Source organism: Enoplosus armatus, chromosome 15 (genome assembly GCF_043641665.1).
Source record: "Enoplosus armatus isolate fEnoArm2 chromosome 15, fEnoArm2.hap1, whole genome shotgun sequence".
NCBI lineage: Eukaryota > Metazoa > Chordata > Actinopteri > Centrarchiformes > Enoplosidae > Enoplosus > Enoplosus armatus.
This window is the reverse complement of record NC_092194.1, coordinates 12,795,438-12,821,407: the sequence shown is the minus strand read 5'-3', so window position 1 is coordinate 12,821,407 and position 25,970 is coordinate 12,795,438. Positions and strand designations below refer to the sequence as shown.

At 41.4% G+C, this 25,970-nt stretch overlaps 1 protein-coding gene across 2 annotated transcripts in view; it reads right to left on the bottom strand.

Moving 5' to 3' along the window:
* The window catches only part of rps6ka1 (ribosomal protein S6 kinase a, polypeptide 1), a 50,740-nt gene that overhangs the window by 22,905 nt on the left and 1,865 nt on the right, over positions 1-25,970 (bottom strand). Inside the window, exons 1-2 of one of the 2 annotated variants that reach the window (XM_070920904.1) lie at positions 21,110-21,638; positions 14,014-14,058 (exon numbers count right to left, since the gene is read on the bottom strand). In XM_070920904.1, the coding sequence (XP_070777005.1) occupies positions 14,014-14,058; positions 21,110-21,172 (108 nt within the window). In that variant the 5' untranslated portion in view covers positions 21,173-21,638. Of the gene's footprint in view, positions 1-14,013; positions 14,059-21,109; positions 21,639-25,970 lie in introns of those variants that run through there. The other variant, XM_070920903.1, reaches the window with a different exon arrangement.

The window sequence follows — 25,970 nt, the reverse complement described above, 5'->3', positions numbered from 1 at the left end:
GTCTTCAAATTTCCTGCTTTTTTCCATTTTCCTCCTCTGAAAATAGGTGCCAATTAATTTTCTGTCAATCGACTAATCCTTTCAGGTGTAGATAACGAACATCTCATCAATATTACCAAAAGAGTGTCATTTAAGGATGGATAAAAATGTATTTAAATCACACAGAATATGAGTACTAATCTGAAAAGTTATAAAAATAATGAACAGGAACAAAACATGTATTTCTACTCTACTTAAAATTGTTCAAATGTTCTGACTATGTTAGCATTATTTTGAAAGTTGCTCCCTGTAATCAATGTTTTTTCACACTAATTGTTGTGTACCAACACACATGCAAATATGAAGAAATATATTTTGAATTCTTAGGTGCTTATGAACACACACTCCCAAAACTAATGGACATATCAAATGTAAAAAAAAAAAAAAAAGTAAAACATCTGGGTTACTATAAAAAGGGCTTCCACCCCTTTTCAGTAAACACAATACAAATATAGTCTGATAACTGGGTGAGTAATCATGAGGCCTCTAAATCATAATTCAGACTGACTCATTGCCAATCACTTAAGAAGCTTTTCCACAATTTAATGTCTTCTGCTGCAGCACAGATGCTGCGAGGAGGACTGTAATTAACTTCCTGAGAGGCAATATACCTCCCTCAACCCCAACCCTCTGCAGTGGCAAAAGAGAAGTCTTTTGGTTGGTGAAATTGTATGGGCAAACCTTCATCAATTCTGTTGTCGCAAACACAGCATTGTTATAAATATATGCAGTTATTAACATGTATACTGGTTGCTACTGTTCGAGGAGAGAAAGGATCTTGCACTTAACTACCAAATAAAGCACTTAGTACATGGATTAGGTACGAGTGAGGACTAAATAAAGCACCAAGATGCATTTCACTTACTAATCCTTGTATTTTCATTCCATAATCCTGGTTTATTCAACCTCTCTTTTCTCGAAGGTCACTTGTTTAGAAAGAGGGGACACTTCAGATCCTGGCTCTGCCTCTCAAATCCTTGAGCTGCTTTCATTAAACAAACAAACACTACCTCTTTAAAATTTAGTATAGATCGACTTCCAGGATGTGGCTCACTATAGTCATTTGCATAACATCGGTGAGAACTAGCGCAGGTCGTCGACACACAGAGACAGCACTCGTCATATCAGCCATCTTTAGAGACGTTTCATGAGCTGTGTTGAACACGGCCTTGACTGTTTCGTGGCATCAGCTTCAACACAAAACATTCTTATCTCCCCAAGATGATCATCACAATTTTCCGTCCTCTAAATCAATATTAGAGTGAGCTCTAGTGCTCATGTAAATGTATATAATTATATCAACCAAAACATATCATTAAAATCCCAACAGATGTTTATTTGCTCTCCTCTCAAGCAGAAAGTGTGATTATGAATTCACTCTGATCACTATCACAGTAATTTCCCTCTTCGTTAGTGCCTCTACATTAAAATATCTTGTATCAACTCACTTCTAATTAGAGTCTCATACAATCACCAATTAGTTTCAAAGCTGATTTTGACAGAAACTTCCTGATTTAAAGAAAAAAAGGGAGTTGTTCTTGATCTGGCTATTTACTAGTATTTCCCTTCAAGCCACTGTAGAGGTCCATACTTCAGTGTGCAGGCACAGTCCAACAAGACAACCCAAAGCCCCTAAAACAGGCAGTTTTCATCTACATCTGATTTCTGATAAGTCATGGACTGAAACATTCAAAGTTTTGTAAGCTAGCTAGCAGCTGAAGAATTCCAGCACTCTGATTACAAATCCAAGTCATATTGCATTTCCAGGAGGAACTGCCTACCGGGAAAAATCTTTTTACAAACATCTCATAGTTATAATTACAACTAAAATAAGCAGAAATTTTTTTGCAAGATCCAATATCTTCTACATGGTGGCAAGAATCAAAGACATTCAATTAACTTATATTAGCAATCTAAGGAAATAAAATTCAAAATCTCTTTGTATACACACTTCTACTTGACTTGACCTTGGTTACCATGGGAGCAACACCTGCACTTTAGTTAAGTATCTGATGTACTATTAATAGGCTTGGTTGATAGACCAGCCTAAAGACACATACGTGTTACTACTTTGAAAGGGTGTGTTGTCAGTGTTTTTGGGGTTTGGCTGTTTGAATTTCCAAATGGCTCTTTTCAATTGAATTGATAGGTATGCAGTTCTACAAGCAGTGACATTTTGATCAGAACTGCTCAACTAAACAGTTAAAAATAACCAGAATTTAAATTTAAAAGCTGACCATGTTTGTTAGGACGCTGTAGCACTTCCCTCATCCGTCCAAAAGTGGCATATTAACACCACTAATATTGTAAAATCTTTCACAGCCCTTTTACACTAGCAGCACGGGCGACATTAACATTCCTGACTTATTTGAATAGAAACAACACCACCATTAACACGCTTGTCCATTTATTCAAATTATGTCCTGTGAGAGCAGAGAGGACAGCTGGTCCAATTAAAGAACATTCAAAGAAGTGAGGCTGAATGAGCAGAGAATGGCAGAGTTTGTTTAGTACATACACAGACAGAAAAACACTGTGTGAGTGGAACCATATTACTCACACATACCCAAACACAAAGGTTCAGATATAAGCAATGCATGTTCAAACCAAGGAAACATGCACCACTTTCTATATTGAAATTTGAATTTAGAATTTCACTCTGAAGAGGTCAGAAATACATGTTGGTGTACATTAATGGAAAGTCACGTTTCACTTTCCTTCAAACAAAAACTTCAATCATCAGAATTACTCATAACTTTAAAGATATCATATATTACAAGTATCAAATATTTACACATAGTGGCCTTAAGGAAACCTTTTTTTCATGTGTATTGCCTCACACATATACACACCTGTGCAATCGGACCTGCATGTGATTAAGTAAACTGAGTGGAGCATTGGGTGACATTTATTTTTCCCTGCTATATGTTTGGTCTCAATATGTGTACAGTACAATACCAACAACTGCAACCAGTGGTTAAGCTCTCCTCATGATATATAGCTGTGCATAATCACAGAGTAATAAAACACTGGCTGTTTAGCACTGTTCAAGAACCTTGCCAATGAAAGACGGCAGCGAGTATGAGTCTTTAGAGACAATGTTTATTTTCTGGTCTATGAGAGGAGCAGAAAAGAACACAGTATGTGATGCCTTCCAATCTCAAAGTAATCTCCATCCTATAAACTGTTTAAAAGCATCACCGTAATTTGTTTTGTGAGGCAAAAGGTTACTGTATAGCAATCTTATCCCCTTTCTATTGATGAAAAATAAAACTACTATGAATTATTTCTTCTCCAAACACCCTAAGGGTGTTCTCTCTAGTGCACTTGTACTTTCGTAATCCAGCCTGACACGACTCAAGAACTCCTGTGGCCTCAAGTGACATTGGAGTTCATCAACCGCTGGTCTTTCTAGCACCTTTGCTCATGTGGCGACAACAAGGCTGACTTCCTAGACTCAGTAAAGGGTGGAGGGAGAGAGGGGCTCCACCAATTCCTCCGATCGGGCCAATCTCATTTCGTGGTTCTTAATGTGCACAGTTATTCTGACTGGTCTAATTGCAGGATAATTATTTTTGCTGGTGGATGATGGGCCATCATTGTAGTCCATGATGAGGACTGGCATTCATGTGCAAATCAGGTTAAATTGGGGTGTGTTGACAACCATTTATGGTAAATTGTTGGGCACCAGGCGTGTGCACATGTAAAGCGTTACAAAAGGAAGTGACACACAGCAGGAACACCATGTGAGCAGGGTTTCATTACTCTGAGAAAATACTGTGTATGCATTTTAACAATTGAAAGCATACACAGATTTTATTCTTGAATCTGCAAAGTTTTATATCCCCTGTTCAGTGTGTATCCTCTCACATAAGAGTGTGGGATTACACTGATACAGTTCTTCCACACCACCTAAAGATCCCTCCTTTTGCCTTATGCTGCATTCATAGACTTTCACTTTGATCTAAGATTTAGATATTCAGACTGCACTACAAGAGAAGATTTCTCTAAATCTAATTTTATGGAGGCATAATCCTCCGACATTTCATCACAAAAAAAACTAATATAATTTGCTTAATCTGAAAACATTATTTTGCTGCTATATTTTTCAAATGTTTAAGAGCAACAATTTAAATCCCAGATTTTTGAGTGTATGTGTGCAAACAGATTTTGCTCTGCCCTGCCAATACTTGGTCCCTGCATGCTCGCCCTTGGGTGTTTCTTTTATGAACAGCTCTCTGCTCATCACTGTGATGGCTAACTAGCAGCTAGGAGGTGTTGAGCTATGAAGGGCAATGCTCCCAAGGAAGGGAAAGGAGACAAAGAAAAAAACACATAGGTCATAGGGGGACTGCAGAGAGCAATAAACTCTGTCAACAAGTCCAGCACATAATCCTGCTCAGCAGTCATTTCAGAGCTTTGTTAACTGTCATGAGTCATGTTAAAACGGGAAGACAGCACACCACAACGCATCTGGGAGTGAGAAAGGATGAGCAGTCCAACAGAAACAAACATTTGTGCATTAGAGAAAGACAAATCCTGTACACTGTGTCTCTGCTACATCTGGGTCCTGTGTGTGTGTGTGTGTGTGTGTGTGTGTGTGTGTGTGTGTGTGTGTGTGTGTGTGTAGGCCGCCTCCTAGGTGTCCTGTCACAATGTGAGATCCAAGACAATGCTGTCAAACTACTGAATGATATAATGACAGAGCTGTCAACAAAACAATGCTATAAAAACACAAACCCTTGAGCTCACACCCTGCTTACTATTCTTACTGGCTGTCAGGGTGTGTGTGTTTGTGTGTACACATGTGCACTGGAGCCACATCTGTCACGGGCACAACCAATGTCACCTCTGAGTCTGTGCCACAGTGCTGACATCACCAATTCCCCTTATTAAAATGTAAAAGTTGACATTTCAATTTCCCCATTCTGCTGCACCCGGTTCGATAGAAATCACATTTTTTGGGAAATGTACATGTGTGCATAAAACACACAAACATGCAGATCTTCACTGCTCACAGCTAGACATAAACAAATCCGGGCAGCTGCAACATTTCAGGGTTCATCTTGGTAACAGGAAGACCGAACTGAGGACATGGTATATTTGAATCCACGCATAGTTTTACAAGTTCAACTGAGTTCATGACTGAAGATACACTAGAGACACACACAAACAGACACTGCCTCAGAGACACACACAACATGGCCATAGCATGTGCAGTGACTAGACAATAATACATTAAGTGCATGTTAGGCTACATCCTGAAGCCCAAAGTGATATAATCAGTCACAGACAGCTCTATTCTCTTTACCTCCAACCCCTCTCCCGCGTTCATAACCCCTCCCTCTAACCCTGCAGTGGAATGTGAAGTGTTTGGCTCCGTCAAGCTCCAAGGCGTGTCCAAACCTTGTTAACACAGGCCTCCACTCACTGGGGATCACAGCCAAGCAGATGCCGGAATAATGCATTACTCCTCTGGCGAGATTAAACACTCCGCTGCAAGATGGTGGCTCAGGTTTTCTAAGAAATGTTTGACACTTTCCAGCTCTGAAAATGTTTTGGTGATGCTGTGCAGACCAGGAAAACACAACAAAAAAACAGGATTAAGGTGGAAGTACAGCTCATCAGCCGTCCTCTGTCCTGATGATCATTCCTTCCATAAAGTTTTATTGTATTTATTTTACCTTCAATAAGCTTGGGCCAACTTCCCTTTTTCATCAATATCCTGTTGCACAGTCGTCCAGTTACACACATTCCCACCTTCGAGCTGCCCTGTGCAGACCCACATCTTTTATTCCTGATCACATATATTGGGCAACTTAAATGACTGGAGGCTGAGTCTGGATGTTTCAAGGTTTTGAAAAGGAGGAAGAAAAAAGATTGAAAAGGAATATTTTGAAGTAAACTGATCCAGCATCACAGGTCTGGTGATATGATCATCACAGCATTTGCTAATAATTCCTGGCATTTGTTGGAACTCATCTTGGCAAACAGGAGCAGCAGATGGTTGAGGAGTAGTACCATACTGAGATTGTGTCAGGTTATTTATTAAACACAAGAAACCTGATGTATGTGTTCCATGTTGCAATCTTCAGCTATCTGGCACATATGTACACTGACAAAAACGTTAAGATTTGTTGCAACACAACATCCTGGTGCATATATGAGCTTCAGAAGGAGCTTGGGGGTAATAAAAAAAATAAAAAATAAATCACACACTTTCTTATGCACATGCCCAGTTTCTTCACATAAATCCTGGTATTAGTCAGCAAAACCCGAGGGGGCAAGTAAGTGGAGCAGTTCAAAATGATAGGATGCATCTCATCAAGAGGTAAAATGCAAACAGCCCCTGCAGGGACTCAAGACAGCTAAACTAGGAAGAGAGGAATAGAGGAAGAGACAAGCAACGGAGAAGGTAGAAAAGAAATGATTCTGCTTTTCTTTCTCCTCTGTCTTTCTGCTCTCGGGCTCTCTGAGGAGAAGCAATGCGCTCCCATAACAGACAGGATAGATGGGAGCGGACAAGCAGGAACAAACCCCGCAACTGGTGACGTCCTTTTTTGGGAAACATGCTCATTTGCTTTTCCGGTAAATATGAAGCTACGGCCAGCAGCCTGTTAGCTTAGTTTAGCATAAAGACTGGGGAAAACAGCTGGCACCGTTCTCATCTCTTCCCGGGGCTAATCTACACACCAGTCTGTATAATACTGTCCCTCCAACTTCTCCAACACCCTTCTACTGTCTTAATTAGTGTCGTTGGCAGTAACTTAGCAACCACAACTATTTACAAAGAGGCAGGGAGTTGTACTTGTTTTTGCTCACATAAAGCCAGGCATAATGCACAAACACACACATATACACTCACACAGGTACGAACTGGATGTTCTCGCAGCAGCTGCCAGTGATGTGCAGGGTTAATTCCTCACCAATGTGACTTCCGGAGCATCATCTCCAAGTTCATCTTAAAATAGGACAGCAAATCACATGTCCCAAATGACCATGAAACACACAAAACCTTCAACACGAGGTTCAGGATGCACAACCGATCACTGCAGCAAACAGATTGTGCGACAGTGTGTTAAGTCATCCAGACCCTCCTGTGCGTATAATCTTATCCAGGATTTCAAGATTACACACAGATTGATAATACAGGAATTGGAGAGGAGGGTTTGGGGGGGGGGGGGGGGGGGGGGGGCGTAAAGCCACATAACTCAAGTGTGAGGTCAGGTTTGTGAAAGAAAGAGACAGCAGTTGCCATGCCTACAAAATGCATTCACACGGAGAGGCTTATGGTTACACAAACACACGCCGTGAGGCTACGCAGCCTTGACTTTCCCCATTTTTCCTGACTCGCAAGCCCTGCAGCGCTCTACGGTAGCCCAGAGGTCAAAAAGCTCATCATGTAAACTGCAATCCCTGCCTACACACTATCACCACTGGTAAATATTTAATCAGTCCTGGAAACACTCAATACCAAGGCTGCACTGAGCCCTCCTTCTGAAAGGCGAAGATGCATGTGGAAGCCTGAGTTTAGTGATCCAAGGATATTGGCAGATTAGCCAGAGGTACATTGGATCACAATTCACAGAGAGCTACATGAGTGTGTGTGTGCGCATCTGCTTCACACACATCATCCCCAAGAGAACCAGAGTGTGTGTCTGAAGTGCTGAGTTATTCTGCCACTTCCTCCTTTTTGGTTTCCTGCATGCTGTTGAGTCTTTCTTCAGTCACACAGCTCTCAGCTGTGTGGCAGCATTTGTGTCCACAACTGACTGACTAGAGGGGGAACTATGCAGGGCAGCCCACTGTTTCCTCTCCTCTCTCCTCCTGCAGTCCTCCTATGCTGTTTGCTCCTCCCCTCTCACTCTCTTTACTACTCCCTGGCTCCGCTCTCGCCTCCACTGTGCCCTCTTGTCACTCGGTCAGTGAAGCACAAATACCTCTCGCTCAGCACCTAGCTGCAGTAAAAGGCCATTATCTACATTAGGGACTACACAAAATGTCAGCGACACCAATGGAAAAGGCATTACCTCTTTATGCTTTCTGCCCCCAGGCCTGGTAAGGCTGTAAGAAGTGTGTAGGTTCCTTTTTCATGAATAGTTTTGTAGTTATTGCAGGAAAAAACGCCCAAAGAAACTTTTCAAACCACTGCTGCAGCATAATCCACTTCCATATGCTCAGTTTGTTCCAAACAGTGATATTTTGGGCTGTGAAATGACAAAATAACAGGAATGGTACAGTCATGTTTCGGCTCTAGGAAACTGTGTTGGGCATTTCAACTGTCTTAATCCTCATGCACAACCGTGCCGAGCTAAAATGTCAACCTGACACTGTGACATCCCACCTTGACACATCAAGGGACATTATTTCTCATGAATGTCTTGGTTTGGGTCCTTCAACATTACGCTTATAATGAGTAACACCACAGTGGTTGTAGCTGCAGCCTTGTGCTCCCCCCTCTATGTTTAACTATGAAAGCTGTGTTTTCAGAATGTGTCCTCCATTTACAGTAACACAGAAAATCACGAATTATCCAATTATAAACCCGGGCGAGTTGTCAGCAGCTTTGATGTGAAACCATGACAACCAACTCCTCATGCTGCTGGAGTATGACGACGTCTTGAGGTGAGGCAATCATTTCATGTTGAACTAAGAGATGTAATAAAAAGTAAAACATGAATCATCAGTAACAATCTGTGGTAATAACTGCTCTAGTGGCCACTGTTAATCAAGCTCTAGCTAATTCAATATTTTCATTAAGACATCAACTCAGATTTATGATGCGTGATTGGGTAAAGTATAAAAAGTAAAACTGAATTTGAATCTTTACTACGGCCCATTAGGAAAAGTGGCTGCCAACTTGTTTTTATTTTATATTTATATTTCAAAGGCCAGTTAGAAAAAGGTGATGTCACATAAGCCCCTGCACCAATCAGACATTTGAATCAAAATCTGACGACAGTTGGTGGATTCGCTGATATTTCCAAGCTGTTGTCAATCAAATCAGATCAAATTGCACCCACACAGACCTGATGAAGCAGATTAGCTGAGTTTACGAGGATTAAATTCTTAATAAATAATGACTAAGGGTGTTTTTTTTTTCTTTCACAAAATGTAACTTTACTGGTTGCCTATTTAGTCATGAATAAATAATGTTATAGATAAATCAAAAATGACTACACATATTTTAAATAGATTATAGAACACACGTTTTGTTTCTGGGTGTCTCTCACACACACACACACACACACACACACACACACACACACACACACACTTATACACAGGTACAGTTAAATATACACACACAATGATTTCTTTAAGAACAAGTCACTCAGCTTCAGCTAACAAGGCGTAACACAATTAACAATGAGAGACTATTGTTACTTCATTTAGACTGTCCATTAGTAAGGCAGGCTAATGTATTTGGGTGGTTGAATTACAACAGGCTGAATAAATTACCTCATCAGGTCTGTAGTTTGCTGCATCTCCAGATCAGCTCAGATCTGCAGCATGACTGACAATTGAGGAATAGCTGAAAATGGCTCTTTTGTGTTTGACAAAGAAGTAAACAATGTTGCCAGGACAGCCTGCTGCAGTGCTCTCTGGTGTTTTTTCTTCCTTTTATCAGCTCCATGGATGTAAGTAACGCTCTTCCTTCAATGAGCAAACTTGTTTCCTCACTGATGGAGGTGTGCAATATGACAGGGTTTCTTTGTTGTTTGGGCTCGGCTGTCTTCTGACTCTCTTGTGGGTTATTCTGTAATGTTGTTGACTGGACATTGTTTTTGAGATTGTCAGTCCACTCTTGACATCCTGATCTCATCAATTCTGGTGGAGAAAAATCAATGAGACATTCTCATTGGCCAGGGCAGATGGTTGCAACTAATTATTATTTTCTCTATTAACCAATTAAGCATTTAGTGTAAACAAGGAAGCTTCCAGGAAATAGTCAAAATCACAGTTTCAGAGTCCAAGGTGCTGTCTTTAAATATCTCACACTGTCTCACCAACAGACCAAACAAATCTTGACATTGGAGAAGCTGAAACCAGAGAATTATTGCTGTTCTGGATTGAGAAATGACTGAACACATTATTTGATTATCAAAATTGATGCAGATGCAGCTGTTTTTATAAGTATTTTTTAAATGTGGCTGTTGGCCTGCTTCATGTCCTCATGTAAGGTCACTGTCGCCTGCTGGGCTAATATATTTTCACTTCCTTTTGACAGTCCTGTGATAGACAGCTCTCAACACATATGGCTTTTTTCCCCTCAACAATCACCTTTCTGTTGCACTTCTGTCTTGGAAACTGAGGCTATCATATCCATTTTCAGCTTTTTGAACAAATCTTTCTCCCAGGTATCCTCAAGGGCAATCAGGTGGATGTGATTTGTTGCCATTTACTGGACAATTTCCACACTTGTGTGGGAGCAGATGATTGTAAACCTGGCTTATTGCCAGGGAGTAAATTGCTGGGTAATATCACCTCTCAGGTGACTGTGCTCTACCGTCTGATCATACCATCAATACCCCTCACCAGAGGCCATTTGTTGTTAACAGCTACTCCACTGTCACACCAGAAGTTTTTATCTTTTAAACCACATGGAGATGATGAGAGCTGCCAAACAGAGAAATGTGCACTAAAACTAGAAATACACATTCTCTGGTCCAGGCTTCTGAAATGTGAGAATTGTTTTTCTCTGTTTCATTTAATTACACTGGAAAACGAATATCTTTGTGTTTTGGAAAAAATAAGAAGAAGACTAAAGCAGTGGTTTCCAACCTTTTCTGCTTGTGATCCCTTATTATAAACTATACAGTAATTTCAAAAGTCTGAACCCTTAAGAATCATTTCCCAATCTCTGGTGGAGGTCCAGAATTAATAAATCAAAAAAAAAAAAATTGACAGACTTATAAATACAAGAAATGAACTATCTGTGAATAATGAAAATTAGTTGCAGCCCTAGTCAGCATAGAACTTGCTTTTTACCTTCTTTCTTTCTTTCTTTCTTTCTTTCTATTGTTTGTCTAGTTGTCCTACACTTATCCTAAAAGACACAACTAAAAAAAAAGGAAAAAGGAAAAAGAAAGTCAGTATGTTTGAAACCCTTTCAATAGTAGCCTGCTAGGGTGCCTAACCCACTGCGGTCACCTTTGCTATCAGGTTAATGGCTTAGAAAAAGCATGGGAGGGACGAGCGTGGCAGAGTAATACGCTCTTCTGTATTCATCAGTCTTTACACCATATGACGAGTCAGAGAGAGAGAGCGAGAGAGGGAGAGAGGGAGGAGTGTCAGGAGAGAGAAGATGGCTCATTAGTGCTGCGAATGTCTTCTCCAGGGTCAGGGGACAGACTTAACCTCACTGCACCCAAACTCAGCCACACACACACACACACACACACACACACACACTGCAAAGGACAATCATTTTACTGTTTTAAAGGCCTTTTCAGGTTTTAACATTAGTTCAGCCAGCAAGAGCAGGCACTCTCTCTCTGCCTTAGTCTCAGTCGTTACCTTTACCCACTCTCTCACCTCCCATTAGGTCTGCTGGAGTCTCCATGGCTAGAGTAGATAACAGCAGCCATTATCAGATTCCCAGCCTCTAAACAGCAGCCCCGGCATCGATCGTATAGCAACTGGTTTCAACTGCCCTGCCTGCGTGGTGCCAGAGCTGTCAGGGGACGAGGTCTACCCCCATCCACTACAACCCTGATCTGATCCTCAGAGTGACATATTTTTTTTATAAAGTCATTAAAAGGCTGCTGACTTAATCTCACCATACACACATCAAACTCCGTCATCATATCATGCCATCTCGCGCCATCTATCCATCTACGACTCCTGTAGACTCACAGGATGAAAATCCAGTCGCCCGTTTGGAAGATGTCCTGATTAACAAGATTACATAAATGATCAGATTATGGACATACTCCCCAATCAATTAACACAACATGTAATGTACATAATTACAGTACTACCCAGACAGAGCGATAATTAAATATTATCGACTAACAGTCATATTGAGATGATATGATCAGGGATGTAATAATACAATACACTGGATTGGTATCAGCGCCGGTACAGACCTTATTATGTGGATCATATCTGCCACAATGTTTCTTTTTCAGTGTCCGTATAACAGTCAGTGTTTCCGTTATGAGCTACATTTATTCTGTCGCAGCTAACTCATTCTCATCCTCTTCTACATGGCTGGAGAGTAATAGTCATATATATACCATATATTCATGATATGGCATATATATATATATATATGTAACCTTATTAATATCATGATAATAATCTTAACCACTGTTGCACAAATGCATTTTCTATTGTACAAGTTAAGAGGCCTGTGTCATTTTTTTCTCCTGCCATCAGAATTTAATGGCTTTGACCAGTGCACCGACTCCTTTGACTGAAACCCCTCTTTCTCATCCAACGCACTCAGCTCTCCCTCAGTCAGAGAACATTGTTCTGAAGTGAAAGAAAAGACGACATGCTCTTCAGACTGTAACCCCCTCGAGAGCGAGGACAGAAAAAAAAAAAGGCTAAGCGAGAGGGAACATTTCCTTGTCCTCTGCTACATGGCTGGAGAGTAATGGTGTACGGGAGGAAACAGGATCACGTTTCAGAGCTGGACAATAAAGCGTAGAGGCCAGCCAGGAGGCAGGAAAGGGCTGACTCGATGGTTCTCAGTGAGTGCGTTTTTGTACGTGCAAGCTTGTGTGTGTTTTTCTGTATGATGTGTTAACATGTTAACAGGACACATGAGGACATGCGGCTTGTGTAATACTTTGGCCCTATTATATTGACCCAGACACATCATGGTACACAGTCGCTGGCTGGACCGTCGCTCGATCAGCCTCACTCAGACAGACACATCATGGCACACGGTCGCTGAGGGCTGTCAATGCAATTGCTAAATGAATAAATCAACGCACAGTCACACATTTGCGGGGACGCATGCTTTCTTTTCCTCCTTTAGTTGAGATGGAAACGGCTCAAAATTAAGATTTACACAAGCATTTGCCCTTTAATAGAATTTTGCTTCTGCTGCTGGCCTTCATCGAAAAGCACAAACAAAGCCAAACAATTCTACGCAGGAGTTGTGCCGTCATGAGTCTAATTTATTGGATGTTAAGCTGCATGAATATTCAGGTGTGAAAACTGGTTTGGGGTGAAAAAGGTGAGATGGATGCACGAGCAGAGAAAAATACAGACCTGCTAGCGGGGTCTGGGGGTATCCCCCACATTTCTTTTTATAAAAATAAGCTACTAAAAGCTCATTTCTGACAACTTTTAAGAGAATGCAGAAGAAAACTGGGCAAATCTGAGTTTTAAGATGATAGCAAACAATAGACCAGATAAATTAACACTTAATTATTGGATTATTAGTGTTCATCTTACCCTGTTCTCCCCTGCAGTATAATCAATAAGAATACATGAGAATAAACTTGCAAAAGTTGCATTTAATTGCTGATCTAGGATCAGTGTCATTACCCCAAATCTAATATTGACCAATATAAGAGAACACTCAAACAATTATTAAAAAAAAACCTTAACACTAACATTAGTTAGTCTGTCATTTACTATTGTATCCAACATGTTGAATGGGGGATAGGCTAGTTCATGTAGAAATGAGCGGTTTTTGTCCTGTTTTCTTCTTTGTTAGAGCTAGCTCATGCATGCACATGTTGCATATATAACATGTATGTATCTACTGCAAGTAGAGAGAGAGATTGCGACTTGCTGTATTCTGCTGAGGGGCAACTTAATGTTCCTGCTCCATTGTTCTTGCTTTAAGAAAGCTAAAAATATTTCTCATCAGATCTGCACAGATCACATAGAGTTTTGCCGAAAGGTGACAAGTTTGCATGCCTCAATATTGAGTCACATTTGTGTGTGTGTGTGTGTGTGTGTGTGTGCGTGTGTGTGTGTGTGTGTGTGTGTGTGAGAGATGCCATGTACCTTGACAGCAGGCGTGACTCCGTCCTCAGCAGTGCTCTGCCCATTCTGTCAAGAAAGCAGATGTGAGAAACAGTCAGAGTGTGTGACAGTGCATATATCACATGTAAGTGTGTGTGTATGAGACACAGAAAGAGAGAGAATATTGGCAAGACTGTGTGGGTGGCAACAGTCCATTGTATGCAGCACTTTGCTCCTTGACTGGCAAACCTAATAATCTAAAGGCTGAAACACAAACGCACACCCCTCGTCCCTTCCCTGTAGGTAAGTCTTGCTGAAGAGGGTAATCATTGTTATTGTAAAACAATGGCTCGACAAAGGCTATTTGGAAACTCAACACGTTGTTCGCACAGCAGAAGTGGGAGGCTAACTTTGAACATAGAGAAGGATTTCAGTTAGATCAGATGATTAGATGTGTATCTCCTTCTGTTGCACATAAAGGTTGAACAACAAGGAGAGTGATAAGCAGAGGACAGAGGAGATTTTGTGAGATACCCGTGCTGTCATTTTTAAAAAGCAGAGGCCATTATGATGTGAAGTCAAATTAGGATCGCTTGTCATTGCCTATGTCAAGTTTACAGAGGCTACACTCGAGCAAAAATGCAACATCAGTAAGATGGACTGTCTAGCTGAGGATTTGGTCGTGTGACAATAAGAGAGTTTTTTTTTTTTTTTTAAATGTATTTATTTTTTCCTCTGGACCTCAGACCATTTAGCCTGAGAGTTTGCATCTGTGTGAAAACGGTTTAACTCAGATGAGAGTCAGAAAAGGAAAGTCATATTGTTATTTTATTCATATATTATCAGACGTGGTATTAAGTTAGAGATTTTGCAGTGTATTTTTTTATGATTTCTAAAGCTCTAAAAACAATAGATAAAAAGATCAAAACAGATCGAAGCAGCAGAGGCTGAGATACCCTGTCTTTTAGTCCCTAGAACAGGTTAAGCTCCAAAAACACAGGATCCTAAACTTCCCATAATGCAACTTAAGTGTTTTTCTAAAAGGCCCATGTCTTTCAAACTTCACTCCTCCAGTTTGAAATGCAGACTTTCTGTTAAACATTGTAGTCATCAAGCCCAAACAGAGGTCACCCAAGTGAGTAATTTTCTCAGACTCAACAAAGATCCTCCAGAGCCACAGAAGACTTTATATAACTGTATAAAATCTTCTGTACATTGACCTCAACATTTAACATGGGCCTTGTAAGGATGTGTAGATTCACACCTCTGAAACATGAGAAAATAATCATCTATGATGATAACTGACCCCTTCCAATGATGAAAGAAACACTCCTGGCTCCAGAGTCCAACTAGTCTGGCCAAGTGTGAGAACACCCTAAATGACAACTCCCTCCTTTTTCCGCTTTTTGCTTTGTTTTTCCATTAGAGAGGGGCGACTCTGAGGTTGTTCACTTCCTCCGTGCCCTCGTCCCTCTTCCTCTTCCTTTAGACTGCACAAAATAAGACAGGCAGTCAACACAAAGGCTACGGGACGTAAAGGAAGCACAGGCAGTGACAGGAGAGCAGCTTTGCTAGGCTCATGTATACTGAAGAATAAAATAAGACCTTCTGAACTGAAAGAACACAGACTTTGGCTCTAATTGACTGTAGCTTTGATACCTCACAATACTGTGCATCCCCTTCTGTGCTGAGATTGGATGTGTTTAGGCAACTGGATGTACTTCCTTATTTTCTGCTTAAAGTTTCACTGTAGCAACAACCAACAGCTATAAATTGGATGGGCCCGGCATTTTTACAAAAAGTCATCTGGTTGGACTTTAATCATGATCGCAAGGGAGGCAATTTAATTTAGCCAAACTGTGCCAGTCATAAAAGCTGTAATGTGAGGTGACATGGGATAAATGGAAGCAATAAAGCAGCCAAGTTCAGTTCGAAGTCAAGCACAGATGTGTTTTAGGAGTTGTAATTTAAGGAAAACCAAGAGGAAGTGCGGTGTGTGTTGGTATGAGGGGCTTTGCAGAAAACACAAAGTAAAATCTTCCCACCTCACTCCACGTTCTCACTCTTTCCTTCCTTTCAACTCGTATTCAGTGAGGTGTGTGTGTCTGGCTTTGTTTAACCCAGTATGGTGAAGACCGGTGGTGGGAATCCTAAGTGTGTGAGTGTGTGAGTGTCTGAGTTTGTGTGTGTGTGGTCAGCAATGCCTTCCTGACGTTGCTGCTCAACACATTTCAGCCTCATTAGCTTTGCATGGCTGATCCAAGTGGCCCAGTTAATGGTGCTTTCCCTCCCCTGGGCTTCCTCAATGAGAGCACAGGCATGCACACACAGGCATGCACACACACACACACACACACACACACACACACACACACACACACACACACACACACACACACACACACACACACACACACACACACACAGCTACATAAATGTGCTCAAAGTTGAATAGATTAATAAACAAAAGTCATTTCAAAAACATTGTTAGGAAGTGTATAAATTATTATTATTAAGATGCACACAAGCTCACTGGAAGAAATGCACAGGCCACCAGCTGTAAACAGATTTACAGAGCAACCTATTAAGCCAGCCAGAGACGGTAGGAACTTTTAATTTCTCACAGGACTCCTATATGATTAGAGAAAGTAAACAATCTCAGAGCGCTGATGCTGTGTGTGTTTGATAGATAAATCTGTGTTTTAACGGCATGAATAGAGCAGCACTGCCCTGTAACTAGGCAACTAAGAAATACAATAACTGTTCTTTTGTCTGTGCCTGTAATCCTATCTGACTAAAAAAATCTTGTAATCTCACTTGCCAGTGAGTATTGACAGCAGGTCACATTACTAATGTCCTCTTCTGGTCAATGCCAGAAAATGGACAAAAGCTATTTCTGTCTTTTTTATGAGCATGCTAAAAGACCCACGACTGTGGCTGGACAATATACAGTCCTGACTTTACTGACAGATTCACTTTTAACTTCTAAAAAGTCAAACAGGAATGAGCACTCAATTTCTCAGGGCACTTATCAAGCAAGTGTTGTGTTATCACATGCCCACCCAGCCCTACACCACTCCCACAGCCCTGCTCAGGTGTTCCACAGGTCACACCCAGATTAGCTCCACACACACACACACACACACACACACACACACACACACACACACACACACACACACACACACACACACACACACACACACACACACGAATGTGAGCTGAACTTGCACACACTCACATAAGTAGTCGAGTGTACATTGCTGACAACGCCTGGCTAGCAAACAAGGCACACATTCCGTCTATTAACCCTACTTTCTCCTCGACATGGCCCGTAATGACTGAAAAAACTCCAGTCTACTTGAACCAAGTCTGCTTCTCTCTCCACCATCTAGGCTTGTATAATCCTGCTCTGCAAGTCCTGGCTTGTGCAGTCCTGCTACAGAAATGCACATTTTACTTTGCTCTGTCTTAAATATGGATGTAAAAAGTAGTTCAGTGACAATGGATTTAAATTAAGCCTCAATTGGCAGGTCCAGATGCAGACCCAAATACAATTTAACAGGAACAGGAAGTACATTTCATTGCAAGCTTATTTAGATTTAGTTTGCAAGCGACACATTGCTATTACATAATCTTTCAGACACTAGAAGGCCCAAAGTAGGACAAAATAATCAGCATTTTCAACTATGAATAAAGTACACTTGCATCAGTGTCTCCACCTGCTCCTCACACCTCTTGTGCCAAAGTTTAAGAACTTGGGTTACAAAATAAAGGTGACATCTCCCATTAATACAGACATTTCTATACTTTTTGTGAACATAGAGTTTTAAGAACTTAAATATAAGTCACTTATTCTGACACTGTGGAATTTAGACCTATATGACCTCTACTGCCCCTGTTTTAAGCTATAGTGAGCATAATGACATAGCTGCAGTACTGTTTCATAGTTTCAAGATCACCTGTGTGAAATCGATGAAAGCAAAAGTGAGAAGTTACACCCGAGTTTCAGTTGGCATTGGGACGATTCTTTATTAAGAGTCAACAGGTTTGAAGCAATGTGCATCCAGCATTTCTGTAGAGGAACTCTGCAATAAAGAAATAGTGACAGAACCATGATTCAGATCTTTTGGAGGATCTTCTCTAACCTAGTACTGACAGAGGCCAATGCAGGTGGTAGTGACTCAACGGGGACAGGATAGGGATGACTGGTTGAAGTGCCTTTGTCAGGGATGACTCACTGAGGATAAGTTAATTCATAACAGACGTGGTTTGGCGATGAATTAAAAAGGGGCTCAATCAAACGAACATTTTTGAATCGCTCTCTTTGCACGTTTCTTTCACCCTCGCTTTGCCGCAGTTCCAAGCACAAAAGCCTGTTTGTCCGATTTCCATTCATGACACCTTCTTTGCTTCCAAACACAAGCGCTCAAATAATGAGCGATTGGGGAAACAACACTCGCTCTTTCTGCTCAATCAGTCTGATCCCTGAGCCGTCCCCCTCTCTCTCTCTCTCTGCCATCAGGAACCAAAGTGTGCAGCTGGCTGGTAGGTTGGTGACAGAGATAAGTGGCACAGATCCCACTCTGACTGGCAGTGACTGGCGTGATCAAATCAATTACATATACTGGATGTCGACGGCCGAAAGCTGATATGCGAGAACAAAAACAATCTCTCCTTCAAATATATAGGCCGATACTTACATACACACACACGCTGTATTCTTAGCAATGATCTCCCATATTTGGTGATCAAAGAGTTGTGATCATTACACATACAAAGGCAGGGTTTTTTTTACAGTATTAAACTCTCTTCACAGGCTCTGCACCACCATCTGTTTAGCTGTGATATGCTACTCAGCCAACTCATGTGCTGCAGAATACTGTGAATAGTGGAGTCTGCAGCAGAAAATAAGTCAAGATCACACTGTTTCCAAATTACTAAAGTGATTCTTCCTGGATTATGTGCAGGTTTTTCATTCATCTTAAGCACCAGTAATATTTGTCTGCACTACAATTAACTGACAGCTTCATCTGCACAATTAATAATGTCCTTAATGGTGGTAGTACTCCTCTGATTAATTACATACCTTATGAGTCAAGACTCATTAACTTGTCTCAAGTTTAATGAGCAAATTCAGGTTCAGAGAATGAAGCCAATAATCTTTCACTAAATCCTCGAAAATCATTTTCTCAGCATCTTTTTCTTGCCATTACATCTATTAAATTTTACACTCCCATCAAATTAGAGGGGCTATCTCGGCCGAGAGATAGAAAAATGAGCCTCATCCATAATCAGACTCATCTCTTGTAAAGCTGACTGAGGACACCGTGTAATATTATGCACACAGCTTTTCATCAGCGAGATCAGACACACAAAACGTGGCTATCACAGGCTCGCTTCACCTGCTTAATAGATGGACAAATTCACAAGAGACCATTCTTACAACTGGTTTTTTTTAAATGACACCACCAGATGTCATCAGACAAGTTCTAAATGCTTTAGTTCTGTCGCAGCTCGATTACTGTTTCAGTGCTTCAATGAAAGAAGGTTCATGCTACCTAAAGTGAAAATGATATGTACAGAGCCATGGTCAGGTGGAACTCATTGCCGGTGCATATTGTTCAAGAGAATAAACAGTGTCTCCAAGTATTACAGGAACAATAATTTCATTGTGTGTGTAAACTAGTAAAATGATGAAAGAAATAAGATGAGGACCTAGTGAAAGTAGGAATCCCTCTTGGCAGAGAATTTCTATTTAATTGTATGAGGAAAATAAAGTTTGCAATGAATTCTTGAGGAATTGTGTGATTTACAGTTTTGTGTTTGGTTTAATGTCTTTTGAAATTATAACAATCTTGTTTCTCTTCTGTATGCAGTTGACTGTTAATTCAATGAGATGAGCTGTTTTGTTTGTTGTGTTTATGTGGCTGTGTGTATATGTGCGTATGACTGCATGTGTGGTGCCATATGCTGATGCTAATGCTAAAGGTGATCCTAATAAAGAAAGAAAGACAGACTAATGTAGCACCAGTTGCTTCCACACAGCCCATGTCTGCTCACCATAACTAACAATGTGATACACTAAGCAACCTGTCTGTTCAAGAGGCAACTGAAGAGTTCATGAATAATGATGCTGCAGCAGAATAAAAAAAAGTTGTCTGAACAATATTAGGGCCCCAAATCTCTCGCTTTCTCTTTCTTACCCTGAATTCTACAAGTTCTGATGTTTTATTATGAGAAAATTGTACAACATTCAAGAGAGTTAAGAGACTTAAAGAGAGTTCATCCTCAACAATGTCGTCCTCCGCCTGCTGTGTACTAATCAGACACTTCTGACAAGTAAAACGCTGCCAAGGAAACACACACACACACACACACACACACACACACACACACACAGAGCATGAGGTTGGTGGCAGTGCAGGTGCCTGCATGTTTAAACTGTAAATCATTAGCAAGAATGAGAAAAGGGAAATCAGACCAATTCAGCATTATTAAATGTTCAATATACCACATAGTTCAGCATATAAATTGTCAGTTTAATGGTCCACATAAGCCGAGAATAGTTTGTCCCCACCGTGTGTGTGTGTGTGTGTGTGTGTGTGTGTGTGTGTTTGATGCCATGTGTGAAAAGACTGGAAACCACTTCACATGTGAGAATGAATGGCTAATAATGAAACATATCTACCTATATAAGACTGACAACCACAGCCTATAATAATAATAATAATAGGCCCCTACATGAACTGAGTATCTGTGAAAACCTGACGTGTCCTCTAGAAAATGGACTATTCATCATAGTTTGATTTAGCCGATTAAATATTCATACTTCATTTAAAACACAGGACAAACATTATGAATTATTTATGAAGTCTATTGACCCCTGCTTGTGTGTGTATAGTTTAAAATAAAGACATGGGAGTGGGTATTCAATCACCTTTACTCTTAATCACTTTGACTTTTTCTAGAAAGTGGTGACTACGGAACACCTTGATTTGAGGGCTGGTGTGTTCATAAAAAACGCGCACCTTGTTCGCCATTTTATTTTGTACCTGAACCAAATGACACCGACTTGAATGAAAACTGGTCAAACAAGGCATGCAAAACGGCGTCGACATATTTCACCTCTCATTACCTCCGTTTCGAGCTGCACTAGTTCCATCGTGGGCCATGGCTCCGCGATCTGTGCAAGAGGCATTTTCGCAGGATTTTTTCAGTGTTCCCCCCTTTCAGCTGCTCAAGTGCGAGTGTGGTCTCCCCAGACTTGTCGGTGCCGCTCCTGTCAGGTGCTGTTCACTGCTGGGAAAGCTCCTTACTCAGGTCCAGAAGTCCAGGTGGAGGAGATTTATCAGCACTTCGCTCTCTGCGAAGAGAAGAAGACGCTGCGAGCACAACCAAGAGCTTTACAAACAATTGTAATCCCTTGCTTCGACTTCGGCGTCGGCTGGCCACTCGTGTGTGTTGGTTGAAAGTGATAATCCAGCTGAAAACACAATAACACCAAACAAAACCCTCTTGTCCTTCCAGGTACGCGGGTCGGCTACTCGGGATTTGGGTTTGACAAGAGGAGAGGAGAGGAGAGGAGAGCCCAGCAGCGATCCTTTAATGGGGCTGTGCAGGAGTCTAATGCCACCTAAAGGAATTAGCCAGAGTCCGTGCTTGTCTTTGCAATCGACGCCGTTATCAGATCGTATCGCCTTCCTCCTCCCTGTGTTGCTTGTGTGCTTTCTCCCGGGCAGAAAGGGAACACTTCGCTCTGTCCGCTTGGTTTCCCAGCAGTGTGCGATGCGCGCAGAGACCTCAGTATGGCTCTGTAGTAACGAGCACGCTCCAACTCGAGCTGTCATTGGCAGACTCCGGCAGGATTTCATCCAGCCCCCTTTTTTTTCCTACTTGTTCCGGCTCAGGTCCGATCGCGCCATCATCCGGCAGAGAGCTGAACTGCAAATACGTAATGCAAACTGGAGCCTGTTATTAATGAACGGCCTGCTTTCTTTGATGCTTGTGGTGCAGCAGGGGCACCAGAGGAGTACAGACCCTCTGCGTTCAAAGGAGAACATCTCAGTCAACTAATAGATGGCAATGAATAGCAGCCAAAGAGCACTGGAGAAATGTGTGGTTACATAATGTGAATTTAGACTGCAGAGTGAGACTGGCTGCTCATGTCTGGAGTGGCACTGATTTTCCCAAACTACAGTGTGTTTTTAATTTCATGAAAATATATTTAGTACACATCCCCTTTGGACCCACATCACCACTTCCTCTAGGTCTAAAAACAACACTTACATAACACAGATTACACAATAAATACAACATAAAGAAGAAAAGAGAAGAGACTAGAATTTGGGTCGTGACCAGTGCTGTTTGATTCTGTCCCGGACATCACATTGATGCAGCACTCTTTTCATTGACAACAGCTCTTGTAATGGTCCTTGTAATCTTCAGTGATATAATACACCCCTCCACCCTCAGCACTTCTCTGCTCCATTCACTGCCGAGTGGATTTTTGCTCTTGGCTAGCTTTGGTTACTATTGGCAACTGGAGAGCATCAAACCGCCTCACCGTGGATGGAGGAGACACATTTCTGATTCAAATTAAGATGGAGAAGGCATGGCATTTCATGAAAAATGAATTGGTATGATGTGGAGCCTTTCTTTTGATGGATGTGTTGTCTTAACTATTGTATATGCAAAATGCTGCTGATGCTGTTGCGTTGATAAAGCATTGTTTAGCATGCCAACCTGCGTACACCAGTCTGAGCTCTGTGACAGGTTAAACACACAGATCTGAACTACATTTCCCATATTATGTAACTGCATATACTCTTGACACATCTGTGGCTTTTTGGACTTCCAAGCTGTTAACATGCAACACCTTGTCAGTTCACTCCAGATTTGTTGTCACATTCATTCACGTCTGACGGTTTACTGCATTTTCAACCTATTCATACATTATTAATTCTCAGTATTTCTGAGCATATAACATGTTTACATGATCCATCATTTTGAAGCAATGCTACTTGTGCACATGGACACAACAGATATATATTAATGCCTGTTTGTCCTCCACATTTCCACACTCCAGGGAAGGAGGAGGAGGAGGTCAATGAGAGAGAGAGAGAGCGCTCTTAAGTCGATGTACAGCTAATTTATTTTCAGACAAATCCATACAACCAAAGGGTGGCCAGAAGACACCAAGGGGGAGGGTTATCCATCACGCTCACATTGTATGTAATATTCAAAGTCACTGCCATCCCAAAGCTCACATTAACCCATCGATCTGGCTCCATGATGGATAAGCAGCCGCTATAGGAGCTCTCATGGCACCTCATCATGCTATATCGGTGTTTGTTATTTAGTGCAGAGGCCACTGCTCGCTTTATTCTCTCCTCTCCTCCTCTTTCCTCCAGTACGTACAGGACATCTGCCGCTCTGATGCTGAACATTTCTCACAGTTTATTGCGCCTCGTGTGTGATATGATGAATTCCAGATGTTTGGTTTAATCCTGAGGTGACGGCGAAGGGTGTAATAAAGACAATTTATAGGAACGAATAAAGAGAAGATGATCCAGAAGGGGCTGAAAAGTATTTTTAACAGTGATGCTTTCCAGAAACCAATACATTGTAAGGTGAAGGTCACTAGTGGCCAGAAGGAAACAGCTTGTAATGTAAAAACAGACAACCTATCACAAAGTACATTGATACTGATTGACATGCTGATGTTGCAGCTGTTAGACTAGAGGAGAGGTGCATTGCTAATCTGACTGCAGGGGATCTCTTCTATGATGCATGAGTGACATCACAGATGACAGCGATGACTCAGAGGTGTCTCCCGCCCAGTGACAGAGGCTCCAGGGATGCCCCCCCCCCCCCCATGACACCACCTTAAACTAGGCAAGAAGCATCATGGGTAATATGACTCAGTCCAGCTTGCCATGCATGTGCAATAGAGCAAGACTCCACCTTGTCTTGTTGGTGTGTTGGAGTGAAGTGTGTTTGCAGAGGAGCTGTTGAACTGAAACGTTAACCGAGCTGAGACAGAACGGGTGATGGCAGACTTGGTCCCCAAACGGCACACTGCAAATGAGGTGAACCGACGCAGAGATGACACTGTTATTTAACCTCATTTGGAGATGAAACCACAGAGGTGGAGGAGAGGGAGAGTGATGTTCAGTACGCAGAAGGAGAAACAATGAATCACACAGTATGTAATTCCTTTCTCTCTAAACACACACACATCAGTAAACAGGGCTATTAAAATGCAAATACATGCATACTCCACTCGTGAAGTGGCAGCTGGTTCTCAAACCAGCACCTCAAAATTCATCTGTTCATGTATTACTGCTGCTTTTCTCTGATTGTGTTGTTTCTTTGCCTTTGTCACACTGCCACAGACATGTGTATATTTTTAATCTATATGTTAATGTATACATTTCTTTATTTCTGCTTAGTCTGTATTTCTTTTATTTCTGCTACTCCAATTGTGATATTCAGTAGTAATAGTAGGATTTACAAACTTACAAACTGATTGTCTGACAACTGCAGGACCACCTCTGAGGTACCGAACACATTTTAAGTTGTATCAGGAGGCAACACACTGCATCTGTATGTGTGTGTATGTTGGAATACCTTACATATAGCTAAACATCTTTGATAATTATTCTGTTGTACTTCCCCTTTCCTGCCCACTATTATAAAGATGAGTGAACCTGAATTGCATGTAAAGCAGATTAAAACAGTGTTTATGTGTCAAGCAAAATGTTTATTTAATCCTGGGGATTAATTTGTTGATGCAACACTAGGCACTAGGAATTGACTCCACTTCAAGATGGGAGCATCCCAGCATTAAAGCAATACACTAAATATACCCCATCCACAGTGCAGATAAATACAGCACACAAAGACTAATGGACATGGTATTTTCAGTTACAACACACTATATACAGTACATTTCCTCTTTGTGCACTTCATTTCAGTACTAAATGTAACACTCTGGGTGTGTCAGGTTTCAAGGGAGTGCTTTCAGACCTTTGATAATAATGCCGCTTATCTCAGCTCATTGAGCACATGTCTGCACTGCAAGGATCAACGCCATCAGTGGGGCTGCAGCACAGAACAAATTAATTAGCTGTTCAATGGTGGAGCAAAGGTAATTATCCAATCTCTGCGGACGGACTACAGCAGGAGAAGACGTTGTAATGATTAAAAATTCGCTCTGGCTCTGTGCCACAGAGACATGATGAACAAATAGCGTTATTGTATATCAAACATTCGTGGAATTATCATTTGTCACAGAAATGGCTGACGGGACAGTGTGGTTGCAGATGGACTGGGCAGGGAAGTATTGATCCGTAATAGAGCTAAAGAGAGAGGGGGAGGGAAAGGGGAAAGAGGTTTTGGTTTTACATTGTTGGTTTTTAAGCACAATCTTGTTCCCTTTTGTTGTCAACACTATGTCTTACACTAACAGCTCCTAATGCATAACAGAGTCTGCTGACTCCATAATCTTATGACTGTAGTAATGGGTGCGCTGTCAAGCCAAAACAGCATGTTGAGGCTTGAATTTGTATCTCTGGTATTTGGGCTGGGCAGAAAGGCAGGCCGAGCACAAGGCCTTGACAGCAAACCACCTTTGAGACCAAGTTCAGCACAACAAGCTACAGTAACACATCGTCATCGAATATCACTGAGATATGGATCAAGCCATTGTAAAGTATTAGAACATTCAAAGTCAATAAGTGCATGAACAGGGTTGTTGTTCAGGCTGGAAAACAAGACAGAAAAATTGCAGCATAAGCTTGTATAAACAAAATGCCACACAGAGTGCTGCTGTCACTGGAATAAAACCACTGCAGTATACTGGACCAGAGCACAGGAGTAGCGCTGGAGACTTAAAGCAAGAGCGGGCAAGTATTTCACAATCCATTGGTTTCCCATTATCGAAGATCAGCCTTGATTTGTCAGACCAGTGTACTTCCATTCAAGCTCAGTTATTT